At 40.2% G+C, this 23,458-nt stretch overlaps 1 protein-coding gene across 3 annotated transcripts in view; it reads right to left on the minus strand.

The window, feature by feature from the left end:
- The window catches only part of MOXD1 (monooxygenase DBH like 1), a 96,518-nt gene that overhangs the window by 19,557 nt on the left and 53,503 nt on the right, over positions 1-23,458 (minus strand). For 2 of the 3 annotated variants that reach the window (XM_019967447.2, XM_070796168.1), the window contains exons 5-9: positions 5,753-5,932; positions 5,371-5,473; positions 3,771-3,937; positions 2,509-2,700; positions 946-1,005 (exon numbers count right to left, since the gene is read on the minus strand). In XM_019967447.2, coding sequence (XP_019823006.2) covers positions 946-1,005; positions 2,509-2,700; positions 3,771-3,937; positions 5,371-5,473; positions 5,753-5,932 — 702 coding nt within the window. The remainder of the gene's footprint in view (positions 1-945; positions 1,006-2,508; positions 2,701-3,770; positions 3,938-5,370; positions 5,474-5,752; positions 5,933-23,458) is intronic. The other variant, XM_019967448.2, reaches the window with a different exon arrangement.

Here is a 23,458-nt window from a genome sequence, read left to right on the forward strand (position 1 = left end):
GTGATAATAAATATCCTTGTTTTCTTCCTGATTTTAAAGAATACTTCTAGCCTTTCATTTAGCTTGATATTTTCTACAGATTTTTCACAGCTAATCTTTAGCTGGTTAAGGAAATTCTCTCTTATTCTTAGTTTGATAAATGTCCTTTTTTACCCCCATGACTGACAAATTTTATGAGTGCTTTTTCTGCCCTGATTGAAATAATTCATAAGTCTTTTTCCTTCAATCTCTTAATGTATAATGGCATTAATGTATTTTCTAATTCAAACCAATTTTACATTACTTAGTTATACCCAAATCAGTCCTAACTTTCATTTTTATATAATGAGAGATTTGGTTTGTCAATACATTGTCCAAGTGACTTCCAACTGGTGCGTCTTGTTGACCTTTCTTGTACTGCCCATGTCAAGTTTCAGTACTAAGATTATCCTAACTTCATAAAATGAGTTGGTAGAAAGTGTTTCCCCCTTTTTTGTGTGTTCCCTGGAAGAGACTGAGGAAGACATGAGAGATTTATTTCTTGAATGTTTGGCAGAACTCCCCAGTAAATCTGCTGGAACCAGATTTCTCTTTGGGTCAGAAGCCCTAAGGTCATGGAATTCATTTCTTTTTGAAGTTTTGATTCATCTAAGTCCAGACTCATGTGCATGGTCATTAGTAACCACAGGTCTTTTATTAATAATATTCGGTGAGGAAAAACTAAAAGAATAAGGATAGCTTTTCATGAAAGAGTCAATAAATTGCACTGCAAATATTACCATAGTATCATTAGTTAATCTGATAAAATCTTAAAACGGCTCTGATTTCACTTTTACGATGTTTCATGTTCAAGACAGTCAGGAATTTTGCTTCCAAGTAGGAATGCTTTTTCTTTTTTTCTGTTCTAAAATCAAAGTTTATTTCTCCCCCTCCACAAATAAATTTTAATAATGAAATTCTTCTTACCCAAGTCATCCGGGCTCTATCTTTTGTGTTGTACCGACACTCAGTAATTAGATTATCTCCCTAAAACATAAAAGTGGAAGCTTTCAGATTGGAGTTTCATGCTGTTTTATTTATCTAACACATCTGTAGGCCAACAGTTTAATCTGCTATATGAATGCATGCATTAAGTAATTTGACTCAAGAGTAGACTTTTGATCTATTAAATTCTAGGTTTGCTAGCATAATAAGCAAGCAAACAAACAAATAAGGCTCTCTTTGTTCAGGCCAGACTCCACAATGTTCTAGCTGCATGACCTTAGGTAAGGAAATGAATCATCTGGGCACAATTTGTTCATCTAAAAAATAATGATAAAAATAGCACTTATCTCACACAGCTGTTGTGAGGAAATTAAATGACAGAACACACATTTAGTTCTAAGTACAGATTAAACACTTCTTAAGTGTTGGCCACAGATACTAGTTACTGTGATTATCTTCTTATTTACATTATTTACTTTAAAGGTCCTTAATCAGGTATTTATTTTCGTAAAACAGACTTGTGAGGCAAATTACTAGTAACTTATTTTTTCCAGTACTTTTCAACCTTTTGAACAGTACTGCACATAAATAAACTAATTTTTTATGGCTCCAGGTCAGGTAAGTGGACAGGCTAGTTACAGACCAGAAGCAGCAAGCTCTGGGTAATGGCCCTCAGATTTGTCCTCGCTGCCTGGATATTCAGAGGGAGGAATCAGTATTTCAACATTTATATCCTCTCATGACATATCAGTTGAGGAACTCTGAGACAACCCAAAAAAAGCTGGTTAGAGAGCCCCAACACCAGACAACACCATAAAACGGAGTGTAGTCCTTAAGAATCTTGAGATCACTCAAACTTCATCCTTCTACTCCCAGAGTATACCAGAGAATTACTGCATGTAGAAAAGATATTGCTATTATTCTCATTTCATAAATAGTACAAATATCTGACTCTTAAGAAGAAAAGTAGGGTAGGAACTTGTATAACTATTGAGCTCAATGTCAAAAAATTTGACAAAATGAAGCATCATAAAATTTTTAAATTGTTCATCATTGGAAGGCACAAGATTCCTTTCTGTGTTGTTTCATCAGAACTTCAAGTATGGTTGCCAGCCGGGTTACACACAGTAATATAATTAGCTAAGTCCTAATATCTTAGTCAAAAGAAAAAGTGATCTTATATTTACTTTTATTGCAATGGAACTTTCAAAACTTCTGATCTTACCATTACCAGAACTGCAAGCCAAGGGATTACTAACTGGGGAGTCTAGAAAAATGGTGCTTAGAGCACAAAACCTAAGTTTTATTTCCTTTGAAATCAACGACTTGAGTTGCCCCTGGGAATAGTAAGAAAAACAAGTTTCAATTTTGGAAAACAGATCAAACACATTCCGTGAGGGTTATGCAACAGCCATGGTGGGTGGCTTTGAAGCTATGGATAGGATGAGCAATTCATTACACCAGGAAAAACCTGGCTAATTCTTAGCAGGTATATGCTTCAGGATTTTGATGACATTCAGTGATAAAGAATAAAAACATTCATACTGGTAAGATTGTTTGTTCTTCTTTTAGGTACTGAAACTCCTGGAAATTGAAGTCAAAATCATCATCGTAAGCGAGTAATCTCATCTCCTCCCCTTTGCGAAAATGACGCAGCCTGATGCCTCTGCCTGCCAGGTGAGCGTGGAGCAGAACAGCAAAAACATGGATGCCACTTGGCTTTTCAGCTTCCAAAGCCTACGGGAGATACAGGGGGAGCCCTGATTAGGTGTCCAAACAAGTGCAAACAGTTCACCTTAAAACAGACTTGGAGGGACAACTGAGAAGAAAAGCTAACACAATTTAAGTCAACACATGAGCTGCCAGACATTTATAATTTGGATTTTTCCTGACTTATTCCAATCTTTGTGAAGCGATACTGGCTGGGAGGAAAGAAGAAGAACTAATGCTTGCTGAGGACCAACTGATCACTTCTATCTTTCTTTTTTCTTATCTTTCTTTTTTCTTCTTTTAGGAAGTGAGCAAACAGTTACAGCTTCTGGCAAAAAGAATCCAGTATTTTGGTAGCTTGAAAATTGAAACTCTTAAAGGGAGAGTCTACTCCCACTTTTCCAGATAAGAAAATTGAACTGGGAGAATTAAATTAAATGAATTGCTCACAGTCCTACAGCTAGAGAATGATGTCATGGCAATTTAATTCATGGTCTAAATAGTCTAAATAATTCAGAAGAGCATAACCTTTCCATTCTACCATTCTTCCATACTGTCTACAACCACAATATCCTATGATTTATAAAGAATACGATCCATGTTGAAATACTTTCATTCAAGAAAAAAAGAACTATGAATGAAGCAGCCATTATAAAATACTTATATATAGTTTTCTCTTATCCAATATGTATTTTATATTAGTTATTTTTGCTATTTGGTTAAAGAAGGGTCAGTAGCTATAAATCAGAGAAAATGAGAAAAAATGAAAATAAATCATGGAAAAAACAAATATGAATAAAAAATAAAGTTGAGAAAGCAAAAGGGGACTACACAAAGGCTGAAACCGTAAAAGATAAAATGAAGTGTCCAATATGAAACAAACAAAGGAAGGGAAAGGAAGGAAAACACCAAAATTCTACTCCTGCAGCCTTCAGGATTTTAAAAAGCAATAAAGGTCTCGCTAAAATTGTAAACAATCATTTCATAGCATGACAACAAGAAAAAGATTAGTAATAAACTTGGAATTTTCCAAACACAGTTTCTACGAGCATAGATTAATCTAGGAAGAGCAGCTCACAGACCCAGGCACACCATACCTCTTCCAGGCATTCCAGGGTGCAGTGACCCTCAGACCGGAAGTCGGGCAGGCCTGGAGGGATGGTGTGAAAGAGGCTTACCCAGAGGCCAGCCTCAATCACCCCAGCATCGTATTTCCTTATATCTGCCGTATAAAATAATCTCAATCCAGAATTATCTATTAAGCCTGGAACAAGAGCATTTAGACAAGAAAAATTAAAAGTGAGCTTGAGTACTTGAAAAAGTTTTCCATATTCAGCTGATATAGGTTTATTTTTATATATATTTTATTTATAAATAAATATCATTTATTTTATGATTTTCCTTAAACTCTCACAAAGGAAAGGAATACAAGCAAAGATTAATGAAAGGCAACATCCAGATTCACAAAAAAAACTTACACAGTGTACCATGGGAGACACGTTTGTATTATCTAATGATATATTCCACAATTATCTAACATGAAGACAGAAATAAAAATTCTAAGTCATTCATTAGAATATATAGTAACTCAATGGAAGTTTTATTTGATACTGTTTTGAGGTGAAGCTCAGTAACATTTACATAGAGGTGAAAACCACTGGGTCTAGAAACCATGTGATGATGGAGAAAAATATTAATAATTAACTTTCTTTATAGTTTATCACCAGTCTTTTAATAATTCATCAGTCATATAATCAACAAACAATTATTAAGAATCTATGATGTGAACAGCATAACAACAGCTCTGGTGGGGAGGAAAGATAAGGTACTCCTCTTGCTGTGACACAGTTATCATAAGGAGGGAGAGTATAGGCCCCAAACACTTCATAAATCCATTCCACTTGGAAATTAATTGACTCATTTCTGCAACAGTGACTTACCTACCTGTACACTGACCCATTGGATCAATTAGCATATAAATAATTTTGTATTAATTGTTGTGATTATTTTATTGTTTGCCTTTCCCGCTACACTATAATATCCCTGAAGGTGAGGACATTATGTCATTAAGCACAGATCCAGCACATCCTTGGTGCTCAGTATTTTCTGAAAAATTGCACAAATCAGTGTAAAATCATAACCTTGAATTTCTTTTATTGATAATTTCATATGGAATCCTTTAAGTTTTTGGCATTGGGATATTACATAGTAAATTCAGGTTTAAATACTTGCCCCTCTTCATTTCAACATATTACACCAGTGTCAACTGCAGTTGTCAACACAGCAAAATGCTTAATATTTTCTAGTGTGATGAATGGTAGTTTTTCATATGTGCTTTTAGACAGAAAATGTTTCATAAGCACCATGTATTTCAGACTAATTTACACCGTAAAGGGAAAAGTCTATATTTCTACTTTCTGGTAAGTTATGTCCAAATGGCTTTTTAAGATTAGTGACCACATGTGCCCATTTGCCTGGCTCATTGCTGGCCAATGACTGCTGTCCTAGTGTAATTGTTTATAGTGCCCTTTTCTACTCTAAAAGGTATCCTAATTTGGATGACAAATGTATAGGTTAATTTTTTTTTTACAACATTAAATGCTATTTTATTTGAAGTCTGTTTAACTCTGTTAAAATAAAGGGAAAAGTTACAAAACTTTTAAAAATCATAGGTAGAATGTATACAAAAATACTCACCTTCCTTATATGTTGGATTGTCATAATGGACTTCCAGGAGCACATAATGAGGATCTAACGGAGTGCCAAGGGATAATCCAACATGAGGTGGATAGGAAAAACCCTAAAAGAGCAAAATTCCATGACACAGTGTTCTGTGAAAGTCCCTCCGAGCTCTACTCCATTCAAAAACCAAACACTCTCAATGATATTTCAACATTCTACAACTGTATTAATCTATAGTTGATCAAATAAAATGGCTTAAGAATGATTTCCTGTGGAAAGAAAAATAACCCACCCTCATATCAAAAAGCGTACATCGAGTTTTACTTAGAAGTGTTAGAATCGTAGGGGGAAAAGTGATCAGTTTACTTTGTTACATCTCAGTAATCGGTGGTCCCACCTCTCCACCAATGGCCCAGGCGAAAATGACGGTCTCACAGGTGAGGAAGGCATCGGGCATGTTAGGGTGGTAACACTCGTGCCCGTCGTCCAGCACGCTGTCACTGAAGTTGCTGCTGCACTGATAGAGCAGGATGTGATGGACCAGACTCTCGTGGCCTTTCTGAATCACGGGCTCAACCTAAGCAAGCACAGGTGAGAGGGACGATGCAATCAATAAACACCCTTCAACACCCTCTGATAGGCATGAAACTAGCATAAATGATCATCCGTTTTTCAAAGGAATAGTTTTCTCAATTGTGTAACTGTTGTGCGGTTGAAGCGTAATTTATTCTGGAGATGATGACTGATGATGATGATGGCAAGAGCAAAGATGCAATAACCATTCACTTCTCTAAGAATCGTTGTTGTTAAGTCACTGAGTCGAATCCAACTCTTTTGTGACTCCATGGACTGTAGCCCTCCAGGTTCCTCTGTCAATGGGATTTTCCAGGCAAGAATACTGGAATGGGTTGTCATTTCCTTCTCCAGGGGATCTTCCTGACCTAGGGATTGAACCCACATCTCCTGTACTGCACGTGGATTCCTTACCACCTGGGAAGGACTTTACTAATGTGTTGTTTGCTTTTTAAACTTGTTGTTTCCCTTAACATTCTGTGTAGCAGCTGTTTCAAAACCTGCTTGCTCTCTTCCAGGCTTTACTTTGCCTGGCACTCTCTATCTCTCCATCTCTCTGTCTCCCTCTCACAGAGGAAAAAAAAATCACACAGGCATAAACTCCTTCAGTCTCCCTTAAAATGTTATCTTTGCCCATCCCTACTGGAGGTATTGGGGCTTCCCACGTGGCACAAGTGGTAAAGAACCTGCCTGCCAATGCAGGAGACTTAAGAGACGCAGGTTCGATCCCTGGGTTGAGAAGATCTCCTGGAGGAGGGCATGGCAACCCACTCCAGTATTCTTGCCTGGAGAATCCCATGGACAGAGAAGCCTGGCCAGGCTACAGTCCACAGGATCGCAAAGAGTCAGATGCAACTGAAGCAACTTAGCACACATGCACTGGAGGTAGTAATACCTATCTTTCTATCTATCATCTATATGGTGCAGAGCATAGTCCTAGGCACAAAGGAAGGCTCAATAAAGGATACTTTTATTTTAGTGATTAAAATCAAATTCTAATAAGAATTTTACCATTAGAATTTAGGAGAGAAAAAGTCATTGTAGTGATGTGATGTGTAGTGATTCAAATTAGAAGGAGACTGGAAACTGCTGAAAACAGAATGAGTGGTGATGTTGGTCCTGAAAGCATGAGTAAGGTGACTATGTTCATTCGACTGTCCTTTCTGTAAGTTCCCTTCAGAACACTGTCCAGGAAACCAGAATGAGCTAAGCACATTCTAACACCTCAAAAAGCCTTACTGCCAGAGAAGGTAGACAAATCCCGTACTTGGCTTAGCTGGACTATAGGGATGGCCACTGGTTACAGGGTTGGTAGAGCCTTCTGTTCATCTGACAAAGTGATCCTTTGTGTGTTTTCAAGAGTTTGCTGTCTTAGAGCTCATCCATCCTTGTGCTTTTAGCCCTAACTACTCAAATGCAAACAATTCATTTAAAAACCTTGCTTTGCTGCTGCTGCTGCTGCTGCTGCTAAGTCACTTCAGTCGTGTCTGACTCTGTGCGACCCCATAGACAGCAGCCCACCAAGCTCCGCTGTCCCTGGGATTCTCCAGGCAAGAACACTGGAATGGGTTGCCATTTCCTTCTCCAATGCATGAAAGTGAAAAGTGAAAGTGAAGTCACGGGGCATAAAAAGATGAAGTCTTTTCAGCTATTTCCTCCTAAGTCTTGCCATTTTGATTTTCTATATAGTCTCTCATTCATTCTTACTTTTTTAATAGGGAAAGGTCAAGGCAGCCAAAGAGAGAAGCAGTAGGCATTAGGTAGAGATTTGAATGGGCAGCCAGGCGGTCTGAATTTTTAAATCCAGCTTTTGTTTTGTGTGGAATAGTGAGCCCTGCTATGCCTAACCCACAAGTACATTTTTAACATCACATTCACAGAAAATGACCTTGCACATGGCTGTGCTTGCACTCATCTCTAGAGGACTGTATACCCTGAAGACAGAAACTGTTTTCTATTTTGCTTCAAAATGACAGTTACTGTTCACACATGGTATAACAATTACACAGAAGAGCAGCCCAGGATTTTCTGAGATTATAGTTTCCATGTCAAATTTGATTTGTGTGTGTGTGCATGTATGCTTGGTCGTGTCTGAGTCTTTGCAACCCCAAGGACTGTAGCCTGCCAGGCTCCTCTGTCCATGGGATTCTCCAGGCAAGAATGCTGGGGAGAGTTGCCATTTCCTCTTCCAGGTATTCTTCCCAATCTGATGATCAAACCCATGTCTCCAGCAGCTCCTGAATTTGACAGGCAGATTCTTTACCACTGAGCCAACAGGGAAGGCGCTTTTTTGGCCACCTCATGAGAAGAGTTGACTCATTGGAAAAGACCCTGATGCTGGGAGGGATTGGGGCCAGGAGGAGACGGGGCAACAGAGGATGAGATGGTTGGATGGCATCACTGACTCGATGGACCCGGGAGTTGGTGATGGACAGGGAGGCCTGGCGTGCTGCGATTCATGGGGTCGCAAAGAGTTGGACATGACTGAGCGACTGAACTGAACTGAACTGAACTGATACTTATTTGGGTGCATCAGTACTCCAAGGGGGACAGGGAACTGCTAATATGTCTTTAGTTAAATATTCAGGCACATGTGAGGATTTTGCTATGTGCCTAGGGGTTTTCATGGTGGCTCAGATGGTAAAGTGTCTGTCTGCAATTTGGGAGACCCAGGTTCAATCCCTGGGTTAGGAAGATCCCCTGGAGAAGGAAATGGAAAATCACTCCAGTACTCTTGCCTGAAAAATTCCATGGACAGAGGAGCCTGGTGGGCTACAGTCCATGGATCTCCAAGAGTCGGACCCGACCGAGCGACTTCACTTTCTTTTCTTTCTAAGTTCAAGCCAAACCCTGTAGGCTGTACTGAGCTCTACTAGCTAGGTTCTGGATTGGAGCCCCTAAGGGCAAATGAGGATTGGCTTCTCCCAAGGCAGCTACCCTGGGCTTCCCTAGTGGTTCAGAAGGTAAATAATCCACTTGCAATGTGGAAGACCTGGGTTTGATCCCTTCATTGGGAAAATTCCCTAGAGGAGGGCATGGCAATCCACTCCAGTATTCTTGCCTGGAGAATCCCATGGACAGAGGAGCCTGGTGGGCTATAGTCCTTCAGGTCGCAGAGTGGGACACACTTGAGTGACTAAGCACAGCACACAGCAAGGCTGCTGCAGAAACTAGTGGCTTTCACTGAGGCACCACAAGAGGGCACTAGAGAGCAAGGGGGCAGATTATGCGAGGCTGGATGGTGCTTAAAGGAGCTTCAAATAACTTTAAAAATTCTTAAAAAAAAAAAAAACTTTTAAGAGTAAGTGACTTTTATGCATAAAATAGATAACTAATGAAAACCTACTGTATAGCTCAAGAAACTGTACTCAGTGCTCTGTGGTGAACAAAACGGGAAGGAAATCCAAAAAAGAGGGGATATATGTACACACATGGCTGATTCACTTTGCTGTATAGCAGAAACCAACACAACATTGTAAAGCAACTCCAATATAATTAATTTTAAAAGAATAAGTGCTTTTTTATATACAAAGCGAGTGCTGAAACCAACACCAAGTTGCCAAGCTCACAAAGCACTCTAGGAACGACAATAGTAACATCTGTCTTTTATTTAGCACCTCCTACCTCCTACCAGCCACTATTGAGTCAGTTCACATATTTCACTTACTATTTATAACAAATCTATTAGGTAAATGTTACTGTTTCCATTTGACAGAGGAGAAAACTGAGACTCGGAGGATTCTGCAGCAAATCCAATCATGGCTAGGAAGTGGTAGATGGGGATTTGAAACTAGGCTGGTCTGACCCCTTAAGTTAGTACTCTTTGAATTGCAACACATAATATTGAAGGAAGATAGGTTGGAGATGACCAACAACTTTGGAAGTTGCTGCCAGTGAGTGGGTGGATGAAAGGTTTCACATAGTCAAGTTGCCGACAGTTGTCAGCAAGAGGGTGATGACACCAGGGAGCCAGCCCCAGGAAGTGCTTCGGGAGCCACTACTGAAAATCCCCACACAATGCTGCCATCAAGGGAGCAGCGCCACACTGGGAGGGAGCCTCATGCCTGGGGAGTCTCCTGCCTTCTTTTGCTACCCTGTCCACATGCCCTGGTCTCTAGGGAGAGGAGACAGACTATGGCCTTTGTGGGAGGGCAAATAACAAGGTCTCACCTGGAAACCCAGTGAAGGCTTCAAGGAGAATTAAATTGCAATCCAACCCCCCAGGTTACAAATTGATAGTACAGCCTAGAAAATGAGGATTTCCTAGAAAAATACACCCACAAAGCAACAAGGAAACTTACTGCATGCAAACCCAGGTACTGTTCATTGGGAAATATAAGAAGCCTTGGAAGAGGCAAAGTCCTTAGAAAAAAGATGTTTTGTTTTTGTTTTTGTTTCCTGTTGTGAGATTGAGAGACAAAGAAAGAGAAGTGCCTGAGAATAATATGTAAGGATAACTACTGAATAAAGTGTTGAAATGTTGGTCGCTCAGTCGTGTCCGACTCTTTGTGACCCCATGGACTGCGGCTCGCCAGGCTTTTCTGTCCATGGGATTCCCCAGGCAAGAATATTGGAGTGGGTTGCCATTTCTTTCTCCAGGAGATCTTCCCAACCCAGTGACAGAACCCAGGTCTCCTGCATTGCAGGAAGATTCTTTACCATGTGAGCCAAGAGGCCGCCAGAAAAAATATGAACTATCAAACTCTTGAAAAGAGGAGAACTTCTTGATAGAGAATTTTGAGTTGACCATGGGGGATAATTAAGTGAGACACCAATAATATCCCTCTGGACAGGAAATACCCACTTAGCACGGAGTCCAAGTTCCAGGGAATGTGAACAGCTTGATGCAGGACAGGGCCATTGGCTCATGGCACCCGGTATGGGGTAGAATTTCCCACAAAGCTTCCTGTCATGCTTACAAAGCCTAGTGCTGCCAGCTCATGGCTACCAATCACCCACCAAATGACCACTGCATATTATCTTCTGCTGCCATGACCATTCCACAAACATTTGAAGCAGTCACAGCACTTGTGTTTTATCCCCTGCTGTGATATCCTTCTTTACACCAAAGAAGAGTGAGGCAGAGACAGGCGAGCACCATCTGAGGAAGGAGACCGAAGCGCACAGAGCTCCATGACTCACGCTGCTTGGTGGCAGAACACAAGCATTTAGCACTGCTCTTTCTTGTGTCCTGGTAACAGTCCACAGGAAAGAGTTTTCCTTTGGCATCACCGCCCGATTTGAATCAATGGTGGACTTCTATACTTCTGTATTTAAAAATTTTTGAGACAAACACGGCTGTAATGCTTATTTGTCTATCACTACTATAAGGGGAAGCACTCTCTTATTTTGATTCCTACTTCACAGATGTCACATTATCATCACAATCAAAATGGGAATCCCCAAAGTTTCCTCTATTCAAAAAAATATTGCAGTGATAAAAATTGCCACAGAAGGTCATGGCCAGATAAGGCACACAAATATAAATAAATTGGTATTTCTGAGACTGCAATGAACATTTAAGTGAATTTTGCTTTTAAGCTGAGTATGAGTTTGGCAGAAGAAATAAATTTTAAAAAATATAATTTAAAAGTGCCTATGGAAGTAGGTGGCAATGACACCGAATATTAAACTATGTCATTGATCACTGTGTTTTTGTACATAAGTGTAATTGACAGACCTAGAACAGATGGTAGGCCTGTACATGCACCGTCATATGCAACAAGCCAAGCAAGGATGGTCTAGCAGCTGTGGGTTATCTGTTAGCCTATGTGCAAACTAAAAAACAGCCCAGGAACCAAAACACAGATAAAAAGAGAGGGAAGTCTTTGACCTGAAGGATTTTAAAGATTAAAACAGTCCCTTCAGTTAGTTCAAGAAAATGGAACTTTGGGGTATTCTTGAGAAGACTTAGCAATAAAAAGGAGAAAAAACGAGAGCTGCTAAGCATAGCCAAGATCAAGGCGAAAGTTAAAACTGACCATAAAGCAGTGTTATTGACTGTTGTTTTATGTTCCTGAGCATCAAAAAGCCCTTATACCGTTCCTCATGAACCCATCTTCTCTTACTCTCTTTAGCCAGGTCAAAGCAAAGTCCTTGTAACACACTGACTGCTTAATAGCTACTCGTTGAATGGAAATAAAGCCAACATTAAGGAGGCTGAGTCATCAAACACATTGCCTCCTAGTTTCCTGATCTTCTCAACTCCAGTGACCTAGGCTACATCCCACCTCCTCCACCATCTCCCAGAGATGCAGTCACCAAGTCTAGTGAGTGCTACCTTTAAAAGGTAACCTAGGAACTTCCCTGGTGGTCCAGTGATTAAGAATCTGCCTGCCATTGTAGGTGACACAGGTTCAATCCCTGATCCACGCTCTGTAACAAGACAAGCCACCTCAGTGAGAAGCCCACACACCACAACTAGAGAAAGCCCATGTGCGGCAATGAGGACCTAGCACAGCCAAAAATAAATGAATAATTAATTTTAAAAAAGGTAACCTGAGTGTAACCATGTTTTCTTAGCTTTCAAATACCAATGACCTCAATACTAACGCTTGCAAAATAAAATTATTTTTTGCTTAATTCCCCTGTACTGGGTTAAGCAGTGTTCCTGCAAAATTCACATCCACCTAGAACCTCAGAATGTAACATTATTTGAAAATATGGTCTTTGCACCTGTAATTAGTTAAGATGAGTTTGCACTGGCTGAGGATGGGTCCTAAATCCACTGACTAGTGTCTTTAGAGAAGAGAGAGAAGATTCAGACTCAGATACACAAAGAGAAGATGGCCATCTGAAGATAGAGGCAGAGATGGGAGTCAAGTTGCCAGAAACCAAGTAACCCCAGAAAGCACAAGAAACTGGAAGGACCAAGGAAGGCTTCTCTGCTAGAGCCTTCTGAGAAAGCATGGCCCTGCCAACACCTTGATTTTGGACTTCTGACTTCCAGAGCTCTGAGAGAGTAACTTTCTGCTGTTTCAAGTTACCCACCCAGCTTGTGGTCATTTATTGTGGAAGCTCTAGGAATCTAGTACAGCCCCCATCTCAATTTTTAAATAAAAAACTAACAATTTTCAGATGTGTGCATTTGTAGCTAGGTCATGGTTGTCTCTGCACTGGTTTGTGACATGAACTTATCACAAATATACATCATTTCCTCTTATGTGAATAAGTCTGTAGGTTAGTTGGGGGCTTCCCAGGTGGCATTAGTGGTAAAGAACCTGCCTGCCAATGCAGAAGATGCAAGAGATGTGGTATCAATCCCTGGGTCAGGAAGATCCTCTGGAGGAGGGCATGGAAGCCCACTTCAGTATTCTTGACTGGAGAATCTCATGAACAGAGGAGGCTGGCAGGTTACAGCCCACTGGATTGCAAAGAGCTGGACATGAGTGAAGCAACTTGGCCTGCACATGGGTGATTTAATAATATTGTCGCAAGGGTAATTTCCTGGTTTTGATAATCAAACTAAGGAAGATAAGATGTTACCATTTAGGAAAATCTACTATTTTTACAACTATTTTTTGTAAGTCTAAAATGATTTCAAAATTTAAAAATGTAAAAAATAAAAAAAAGATTCATTATCTATAGCCAAATATATGTGCATCTTGCTTTTGATTTTATTTTAGGAGGGTTAAAAAAAAGGGGGAGATAAAATGCCCTTCTTGACTGGTCTAGGAATACTGAGATCAGTGAGAAAAACAGGAGGTTATTAGAGCTCTTAAGAGCAATTTTCCTTTATTTATTCTTCTATGTCTTCCCATTTAAGATGTGACTTGTTAAAACATGTGTGGAACACAGCTCTCCAAAGCCAACTTGCAGTTTAATAAATTAAAAATTAAAACAAAAGGAAAGAGGTGATGGGTGGAATCTGTAATGAGCTGGAAATTTTGTAAATCCTCATCACTGTTCTTGCCTGTTCTTGTCCCTGGCATCCCATTCTATGTACCCACCCGAGGCATAGGTTGCTGTCCATGTAAAGCAGGCAAACCATCTCTGACAAAGGTTAGCCAAAGGGCATCTGGTTGATAAAGTGATGCAGCCTATGAGAACATTTCAGCCAGAACTAGCAGTGCAGATAATTATAAAGTCATATGACTATTTGCCTCCCTTTCTCCCTTCTTATCTCCATCCTCGCTGGGCAGAGCTCTTTGAGAATGACAATATATCTGACTTTTAAGAGGCAACCAAATTGAGCAAGAGAATGATATCATTGTCCCACAGGTAATCCAGCCTGAAATAGTTCAGGGTTCAAAGCAAAACCCGACTTGTTGATGTGTTATCAAGGGGCCACAGCTTGAATGGACTTGGCAACTAAAGCCCAGGAAATCATGTTCAAATCAGATGGAGATGAATAGAAGAAATGAAGAAAAGGGGAAAATTGAGGGAGAGACACCACTGGGAAATAATTCATCCCCTACTGAAATCTTGAATTCTCACAGGAACTACCATCTTCAGGTGGGACCATGCCCTGCCAGCCACAATTGACTAGTTCAGGGGCCGGTGCCCAACACATCAATCATTTTTTTGGATTTTCAAACTATGAAAAAAGAACTCATTGTCTACTAGAAGGTGGAGACTGTGGAAGAAGCCAGCATGTGGTGAGATACAATAACAGCACACAGAAAAGTGCCAAAGATAAGACAGTCTTGGTAGGGTTTGAATACTTAACTCTGTTCCTGAAACCAGCTTTGTCTCTACCATCCTGTGGCTTATTTATTCAACCTTTCCTCTTAATTCATGAGTCAGTACATTCCTTTCTATTTCTTAAGCTAGTTCAGGTTGGGTTTCTGTTACTTGCAACCAAGAGTCCTGATTAATAATCATGTGCATGCTAAGTTGCTTCAGTTGTGTCCAACTCTTTGTGACCCTATGGACTATAGCCCACCGGGCTCCTCTGTCCATGGGATTCTCCAGGCAAGAATACTGAAGTGTGTTGCTATGCCCTCCTCCAGGTGATCCTCCCAACCCGGGGATCAAACCCATGACTCCTGCGGCTCCTGCGTTGCAGGTGGATTCTTTATTGCTGAGCCACTGGGGAAGCCACCGATTAACAATCACACCGTTAACCATATATCATCAATTTATCAATATGCGTGTGCATTTATGTAGTACTATCTGAAAACATCTCTTTTTCTCTTAGGAAATTTGCCACATAAAACTACTTTGCTTTTGTTTTACTCTTTTATTTTAATTATTACTCATAATTGGATCTGTGTAAAATTACTGCAGATGGTGATTGCAGCCATGAAATTAAAAGACACTTACTCCTTGGAAGGAAAGTCATGACCAACCTAGATAGCATATTCAAAAGCAGAGACATTACTTTGCCAGCAAAGGTCTGTCTAGTCAAGGCTATGGTTTTTCCAGTAGTCATGTATGGATGTGAGAGTTGGACTGTGAAGAAAGCTGAGTGCAAGAGTCCCTTGGACTGCATGGAGATCCAACCAGTCCATTCTAAAGGATATCAGCCCTGGGTGTTCTTCGGAAGGAATGATGCTAAAGCTGAAACTCCAGTACTTTGGCCAGCTCATGCGAAGAGTTGACTCGTTGGAAAAGACTCTGATGCTGGGAGGGATTGGGGGCAGGAGGAGAAGGGGATGACAGAGGATGAGATGGCTGGATGGCATCACCGATTTGATGGACCTGAGTTTGAGTGAACTCTGGGAGTTGGTGATGGACAGGGAGGCCTGGCATGCTGCAATTCATGGGGTCACAAAGAGTCGGACACGACTGAGTGACTAAACTGAACTGAATTGAACTGAAGGTAATAACAAAGTTACTTCAATAAAATGCCCTTGAAAGACAATATGGGGAGAGAAATCTACCCCCTAACACACATAAGTATCTCTATCCCTTGCTTATTGATTCCTGAAATTCCAAGGCACTTAATATTAAACATTAAGCCTGTTTTACTTGGTGAATATGCAAGTATCCTTGAGAAATGTTAAACATTGTGATTCTTAGTCATTTACTTCTGCATGTGAATTAACTAGGTACCTTTGCCAAACAGTTCAATAATGATAAAGAAAAGATATAAAATTACCTTTAAGAGCGTTTATAACACAACATAGTGTATATATTGTTCTTTGAATTCTTAACAGACTATTCATGACCTATAGTTATATATTAATTTTTTGTTAATTGAAATTTTTAATAAACTAGAGACCACCAAGCTACTCTAAGAAAATTTAAATTAACTATAAAATTAATTTTATAAATTTAAATTTAATTTATTTAAATTTTTATTTAATTTATAAATTTGCTATATGGCCAGTAAAGAGTAGTTGAATGACCTGGAGGTTTGGAGACCAAGTTCATTTCCTGGCTGTGCCATTAACTGTGTCTTGCTGTGTGACAGGACTTTGAGCAGGTCACATCACACTAGTGCTTACTTTTTATCAGGCTCTAAGATTCATGTTTATATAGAGACTCAGTTCAGTTAAGTCGCTCAGTCATGTCCTACTCTTTGCAACCCCATGGACTGCAGCACACCAGGCTTCCCTGTCCATCACTAACTCCTGAAGCTTGCTCAATTCATGTCCATTGAGTCAGTGATGCCATCCAACCATCTCATCCTCTGTCATCCCTTTCTCCTCCTGACTTCAATCTTTCCCAGCATCAGGGTCTTTTCTAAGGAGTCAGTTCTTTGCATCAGGTAGCCAAAGTATTGGAGTTTCAATTTCAGCATTAGTCCTTCAAAGGAATATTCAGGACTGATTTCCTTTAGGATTGACTGGTATGATCTTCTTGCAGTCCAAGGGACTCTCAAGAGTCTTCTTCAATACCACAGTTAAAAAGCATCAGTTCTTCGGTGCTCAGCCTTCTTTATGGTCCAACTCTCACATCCAGACATGACTACTGGAAAACCATGTCTTTGACTAGATGGACCTTTGTTGGCAAAGTAATGTCTCTGTTTTTAATATGCTGTCTAGGTTGGACTAGACATATAAACATTATATTCATTTAATCCTCAAAACAACATAATGAGCTTAGGTAATAGAATTATCACATTTTCTATAAATGGAAAGTAAAACACATATAAATTAAGAAACTTGCCCAGGTGTCAAAGCCCTGTTTAACTTCTGATGGCCTGGACTGTGAGTCGGTGCTCCTCACGACCACACTGACTGATGCACTGGCCTCTTTATTGGCAGGGTAGTAGGTGGCAGTGTCTGCTCCACCGAGATCACGTCAGGTCTCCATAGCCTTTACTGTATACCCATCATCCAGATTCTGTTGTCTAATTTTTAATTACTTCCCCTGAGAGTCCTCGGAGGCATAATCTTGCACTCACTTTGCAAACAGCAAGAAGTGCAAGATAATGTACATTGCTCTAGGGAAGGTGAAAAGGGAGGATGAATGTCTAGCAATCTTGGGTCAAGTGGGACAGCTCTAAACATACTTCATATGCTATGGACTGAATACTTGTGCCTCGCCCTGAAATTCATGTATTAAAATCCTAACCCCCAAGCTTATTACAAACAAGGCCTTTGGGAGGTGTTTAGGTCATGAAGGCAGATCCTCATGAATGGGATTACTGTGCTTGTAAGTAACCCCAGGGTGCTGCCTTGTCCCTTCCTCCATGTGAGGTTGCAGTGAAAAGACAGTCACCTCTGAGGAAGAGGTTCTCACCAGACACCAGAGCTGCCAGTGCCTTGGTCTTGGACTTCCCGGCCTCTAGAACTATGAGAAATAAATTTCTCTTGTTTATAAGCCACCCGGTCTGTGGTATTCTGTTAGATCAAACAGGCTAAGACATTGAGAATAAGTTAAACCTGGAACGACAAAGCCATCATATCCTTGCTTGGCTCTTTCCATAGCCTTACTCTGCCCCCTACTGTTTTCTCCTGGTACTTCCTTAATCAATCCTTCTACATAAATTCTTGTCTCCAAGGACTGCTTCTGGTTACCCAACCTAAGACAAGTAGTGTAATGGAAGAGCATTTTTGGACCACATTTTCTTGGATTTGAATCTTTCTCCATTACTACCTTATTTATTTTTCTTGAAATATATTTGACACATAACACTGTGCAAATTTAAGGTGTACAACATGCTAAAAGACTTGATTTGAATTTTAAATCTGTATACATAAGACTGAGATGTATTTTCTCTACAGAGATCTTTTTCTGAATTACAGCCTCCCTCCTTTCTCCAAAAGAAACTAAGCTACATTGACACTTAAGGGTGTTTATATACAGTTTTGAACATAAACATTCCTTATCATTTTGCTCTGAAAATCCTTTCTCTCAAAGAGATGCTCTCCATTTAGTCATGCACTTGACTAATCAACTAAGGAAAAACACAAAAAACCACACACCTATATCTAGTCTACTGTGCACTCTGTGTTAGGTGTCAAAGGAGAAAGCAAAGAGGCATCAAACATGACTCTGACAGTCATATTGTTAGGGGAAGCACACTGACTCAAACCGCCCACCCTGGCCAGGCACCATAGTAACCATTTGCGTAAGTTGTTTTACAACAGGAGGTCCTGCTAAGGAACACGGAACTAATAAGCCCCACCAACTGGAAGAGTTCAGGAAAGGTCAAAAGAAGACATCACATGTCCAACCACCTCTCAGAATCCTTCTCACTGTCATCCATCTTCACTGAACAAGGTGTGCACCACTCAGGAAGGACTCTGAGTCAGAATGATTGGCTAAAGACTACCCGGAAACTAATCCCATCACCATAAAACCTGAGACACCGAGCCACGTGGCAGAGCTGTTCTCCTGGGTTCCCTTACCCTACTGCTCTCCAAGGGTGCCCTTTCCCAATAAAATCTCTTGCTTTGTCAGCACATATGTCTCCTTGGACAATTCATTTCCAAGTGTTAGACAAGAGCCCTGTTTCGGTCCCTGGAAGGAGTCCCACTTTCTGCAACAATATGGTTCATATTCTAGAATGGTAGAGAAGTATAGACCAGAGAATGATAATTTCTGGTTGCCTCCCAGCATTGATTCCCCTAGAAGATTTCCCTACCAGAATCCTGAATTGCTTAGCTATACCAATGGGCTAAGAATGATTCCTACTTCCCTTATGTGGCCTAAATTCATTTATGTGATCCCATCCTCGACATGAACTTAAATTGGTCAAACCACAGGGACTTTTCCATGGTGACTGATGGAAGAGACGTCCTCTCCTTTCCCCAAGATGTGAAAGAAAAAATGTTATGTTGGGAGTTGAGGCCACCATTTTCCTAACATGAGAGAAAACAGGCCAAGGATGAAAATAATAGAATAGTAAGGGCCAAAGTCAATGAAGCTGAAGTTCTTGAAACATTATAAATCTCCAGACTAACAGATTTGCCTGAAATCAACACAAAGCAATGCTCAGTTGAAATGAAAATCAGTTTGGTGCTGATAGTAATTGTCAATGACAACAATTTTCTTCCATCACCCTTCATTTCTTTCCTCTCTTTAGACAAATAATGCAAACTGAGATGAGCACTCAAATCTGGATTAAGTTATAAGCTCTGTTAATTAAGACTTCTGGAAAAAAAAAAAAAAAAAAACCCCACAAAAACGAGTTCCCAAAATAGCTAACATCTGAGTTTTGGGTTCTGTATGTAACATATTTGAAACCCAATTTTTTTTATGAGAACACTAAATATTTAGAATATGCCTCTGGTGGCTCAGACAGTAAAGAATCTGCCTGCAATGCAGGAGATCTGGGTTAGATTCCCGGGTCAGGAAGATCCCCTGGAGAAGTGAATGGCCACCCACTACAGTATTCTTCCCTGGAGAATTCTATGGACAGTCCAAGGGGTCGCAAAGAGTCAGACATGACTGAGCAACTAACTTTCACTTTCAGAGCAATATGGCTCATCCTATTTTGTATTTCCCACCTATAAAATAACCTTCAAGCAACTTTCCTGTCATAATATTCATCCCAGTCCACACCTCCTATGCATCCTACCTGAATTATAGCAATAGCCACACACTTATCTTCTTGAATGTACAGGAGTTTGCTTTCTGAACCACACTCCATATCCAATACTTTGGTCACCTGAATCTAAGAGCTGACAAAGACCCTGATGCTGGGAAAGACTGAGAGCAGAAAGAGAAGGGAAGGCAGAGTATGTGATGGTTAGACAGCATCACTGACTCGATGGACATGTATTTGAGCAAACTCTGGGAGACAGTGAAGGAAAGAGGAGCCTGGTGTGCTGCAGTCCATGAGATCACAGAGTTGGACACAATTTAGTGACTGAATAACAACAACAACAACCCTATCCCAGGCAAATCGCCTTTAGAAATCATGCTGAAGAGGGTGTGGAGAAAAGGGAACTCTCTTACACTGTTGGTGGGAACGCAAACTAGTACAGCCACTATGGAGAACAGTGGGAGTTTCCTTAAAAAACTGGAAATAGAACTGCCTTATGATCCAGCAATCCCACTGCTGGGCATACACACTGAGGAAACCAGAAGGGAAAGAGACACGTGTACCCCAATGTTCATCGCCGCACTGTTTATAATTGCCAGGACATGGAAGCAACCCAGATGCCCATCAGCAGATGAATGGATAAGAAAGCAGTGGTACATATACACAATGGAGTATTACTCAGCCATTAAAAAGAATACATTTGAATCAGTTCTAATAAGATGGATGAAACTGGAACCTATTATACAGAGTGAAGTAAGCCAGAAAGAAAAACACCAATATAGTATACTAATGCATATATATGGAATTTAGAAAGATGGTAACAATAACCCTGTGTACAAGACAGCAAAAGAGACACTGATGTATAGATCAGTCTTATGGACTCTGTGGGAGAGGGAGAGGGTGGGGAGATTTGGGAGAATGGCATTGAAACATGTGTAATATCATGTATGAAACGAGTCGCCAGTCCAGGTTTGATGCACGATACTGGATGCTTGGGGCTGGTGCACTGGGACGACCCAGAGGGATGGTATGGGGAGGGAGGAGGGAGGAGGGTTCAGGATGGGGAACACAGGTATACCTGTGGCAGATTCATTTCGATATTTGGCAAAACTAATACAATATTGTAAAGTTTAAAAAAAAAAAAAAGAAATCAGCACTTTTAACCTTGTTAATCAGAATAATATTTGATGGCACCACCCCACCTGTCTTATAGCCAATCAACTCCACACTTACGCTTCTGATATCAAGGACTCTCTTTAATTGGCTGCATGTTATTTACACAGTCTCAATATGCATGAATTTCCAGCCATAGGAATCCCTTCTCTTTATGCACCATGTTCATTCCTCCCTCCATGATTTCATTAAGTACTGTTTTCTCCATCCAGTACATCCCCCTTACTCAACTCTGCTTATTAAAATCTTACTCATTCTTGAAAGCCCAGGTTTTGTTTTCCCCAGACGCCTTCCCTGATTATTTTGGCTCATATTTGTCTTGTTTCTCTGAACTTCTTTCAGGAGGCAATACTATGTGGTAGACTGAAACCAAAGACTTGGTTTAGAATCCAATGTCTGGCACTTACCAGCTGTGTGACCTGAGGCAGATTGCTTAACCTTATTGAAACTTAGGGTCTTTATGTATAAAATGTAAATACAAATCAACTTCTAATCCATTATAAAAAGTAAAGGAAAATATGTCTAGCTCATAACTCTTAGTACAATGCTGAAAACTCTACTCAATTCTGTGCAACTTAGTATCATTGCATCTGTATCTCTCAAAATTCATCCATTGAAGTCTCAACCCCCAAAGTGACTGTGTTTGGCGACAGAGCCCTTATGGAAGTATGCTCGGTCACAGTCGTGTCCAACTCTTTGTGACCGTGTGAACTGTAGCCTGACAGGCTCCTCTGTCCATAGGATTCTCCAGGCAAAAATACCGAAGTGAGTTTTTATGCCCTCCTCAGGGAATCTTCCTGACTCAGGGACTGAACCCACATCTCCTGTGTCTCCTGCACTGCAAGCAGATTCTTTACCCACTGAGCCACCCGGGAAGCCCAACTTCTACACAGTGCATAGTATATACAACCATTCATCAAATGTCAGTTCTCACATTTCTGATTCATAATCTACCTACAATACTTCCTTGACTATTACATATATATTGCATTTATACTATACTATTAGACTTAAATATATTATATGGAGTCCTTCAAAATGTTTATTTCCCTAATCTTGAATTATGGGAACATAGTTTTCTCTTCTCATGAATTTTTAATTCAAAATTAGTTATTTAGAGTGATAACTGATCAAGATGAAGCAACATACTGTTCCTCTGAAAACCCAATTATAGCCTCCAAATTTTTAGGTCCTTAGAATAAAAGAGTTTTCTCCCCAAGCCTGCTCTCAAGACTTTGCAGCCCACTGGCAGATGTCACTGAGCTGGTTTCACCTCTGAACAGACACAGCTCCTTCTGGGAGAGTCTTAGCAAAGACACCCAGACCTTCCCTTGGTTCTACACCAAACATTTTCTGTCTCCCTGGATTGTTTCCGCTTTCTGGTCTCCTTTGAAGTTACAGTAGATAGTCTGCTTTTTGTTGTTGTTATTGCTGTTATGTGTGTATGTGTGTTTGTTTTTTTATAGTTTAAAGGCCTAATAATTCCATTCATGAAAGAACAACTCAATGACTAACAGATGATCTTCACGATAAAATGCCATAGCCCTAAATTAAGGGGAAAAAAAGCTTAGTATTTCACTTAGCTCAATACAACTTACATGTAAATATAACTGATTTAATTCTGCATATTTTAATACTAACTAGGGTTTGCCTCAATATTCTTTGGAAGGACTGATGCTGAAGCTGAAGCTCCAATACTTTGGCCATCTGATGCAAAGAACTGACTCATTGAAAAAGACCCTGATGCTAGGAAAGATTTAAGGAAGGAAGAGAAGGGGACAAAAAGAGGATGAGATGGTTGGATGGCATCACCACCTCCATGGACATGAGTTTGAGCAAGCTCCAGGTTTGACGATGGACAGGGAAGCCTGGCGTGCTGCAGTCCATGAGGTCACAAATAGTCAGACATGACAGCGACTGAACTGAACTGAACTGAGGGTTTCCCTAGTGGTTCAGATGGTAAAGAATCCACCTACAATGCTGGAGACCTGGGTTTGATCCCTGGGTTGGGAAGACCCCCTGGAGAAGAGAATGGCTACCCACTCCAGTATTCCGGCCTGAAGAATTCCATGGACAGAGGAGCAAGGCAGGCTACAGTCCATGGGGTCACAAAGAGTTGGACACGACTGAGCGACTTTCACATTCACTTTCACTTCAAGACTTACTTCCACATTCTGAAACTTCTAATAGATATGTTTATATATAATTTATCATAATACTTTTGGCTTATTTAAATAAAGTATATTATTTTAGCATTGATTCATCATAATTTAAGGACTTTGTTTCCTGCAGAAATTTAATAAATGGGCCATCTTATTTTTCTTCTAGGAAGAGGAAAATAATCATTTCATGGTAGTTTTTATTCCTTCAGGCATAGTTTAAAGATTAGCTATAACTATAAGCAATACAAATGAATAACACTTGCCTGATGCAGAATTCTATGTTGGCTTTTATCCAAAGGTCTAAAATTCACTG

Source organism: Bos indicus, chromosome 9 (assembly GCF_029378745.1).
Source record: "Bos indicus isolate NIAB-ARS_2022 breed Sahiwal x Tharparkar chromosome 9, NIAB-ARS_B.indTharparkar_mat_pri_1.0, whole genome shotgun sequence".
Lineage (NCBI taxonomy): Eukaryota > Metazoa > Chordata > Mammalia > Artiodactyla > Bovidae > Bos > Bos indicus.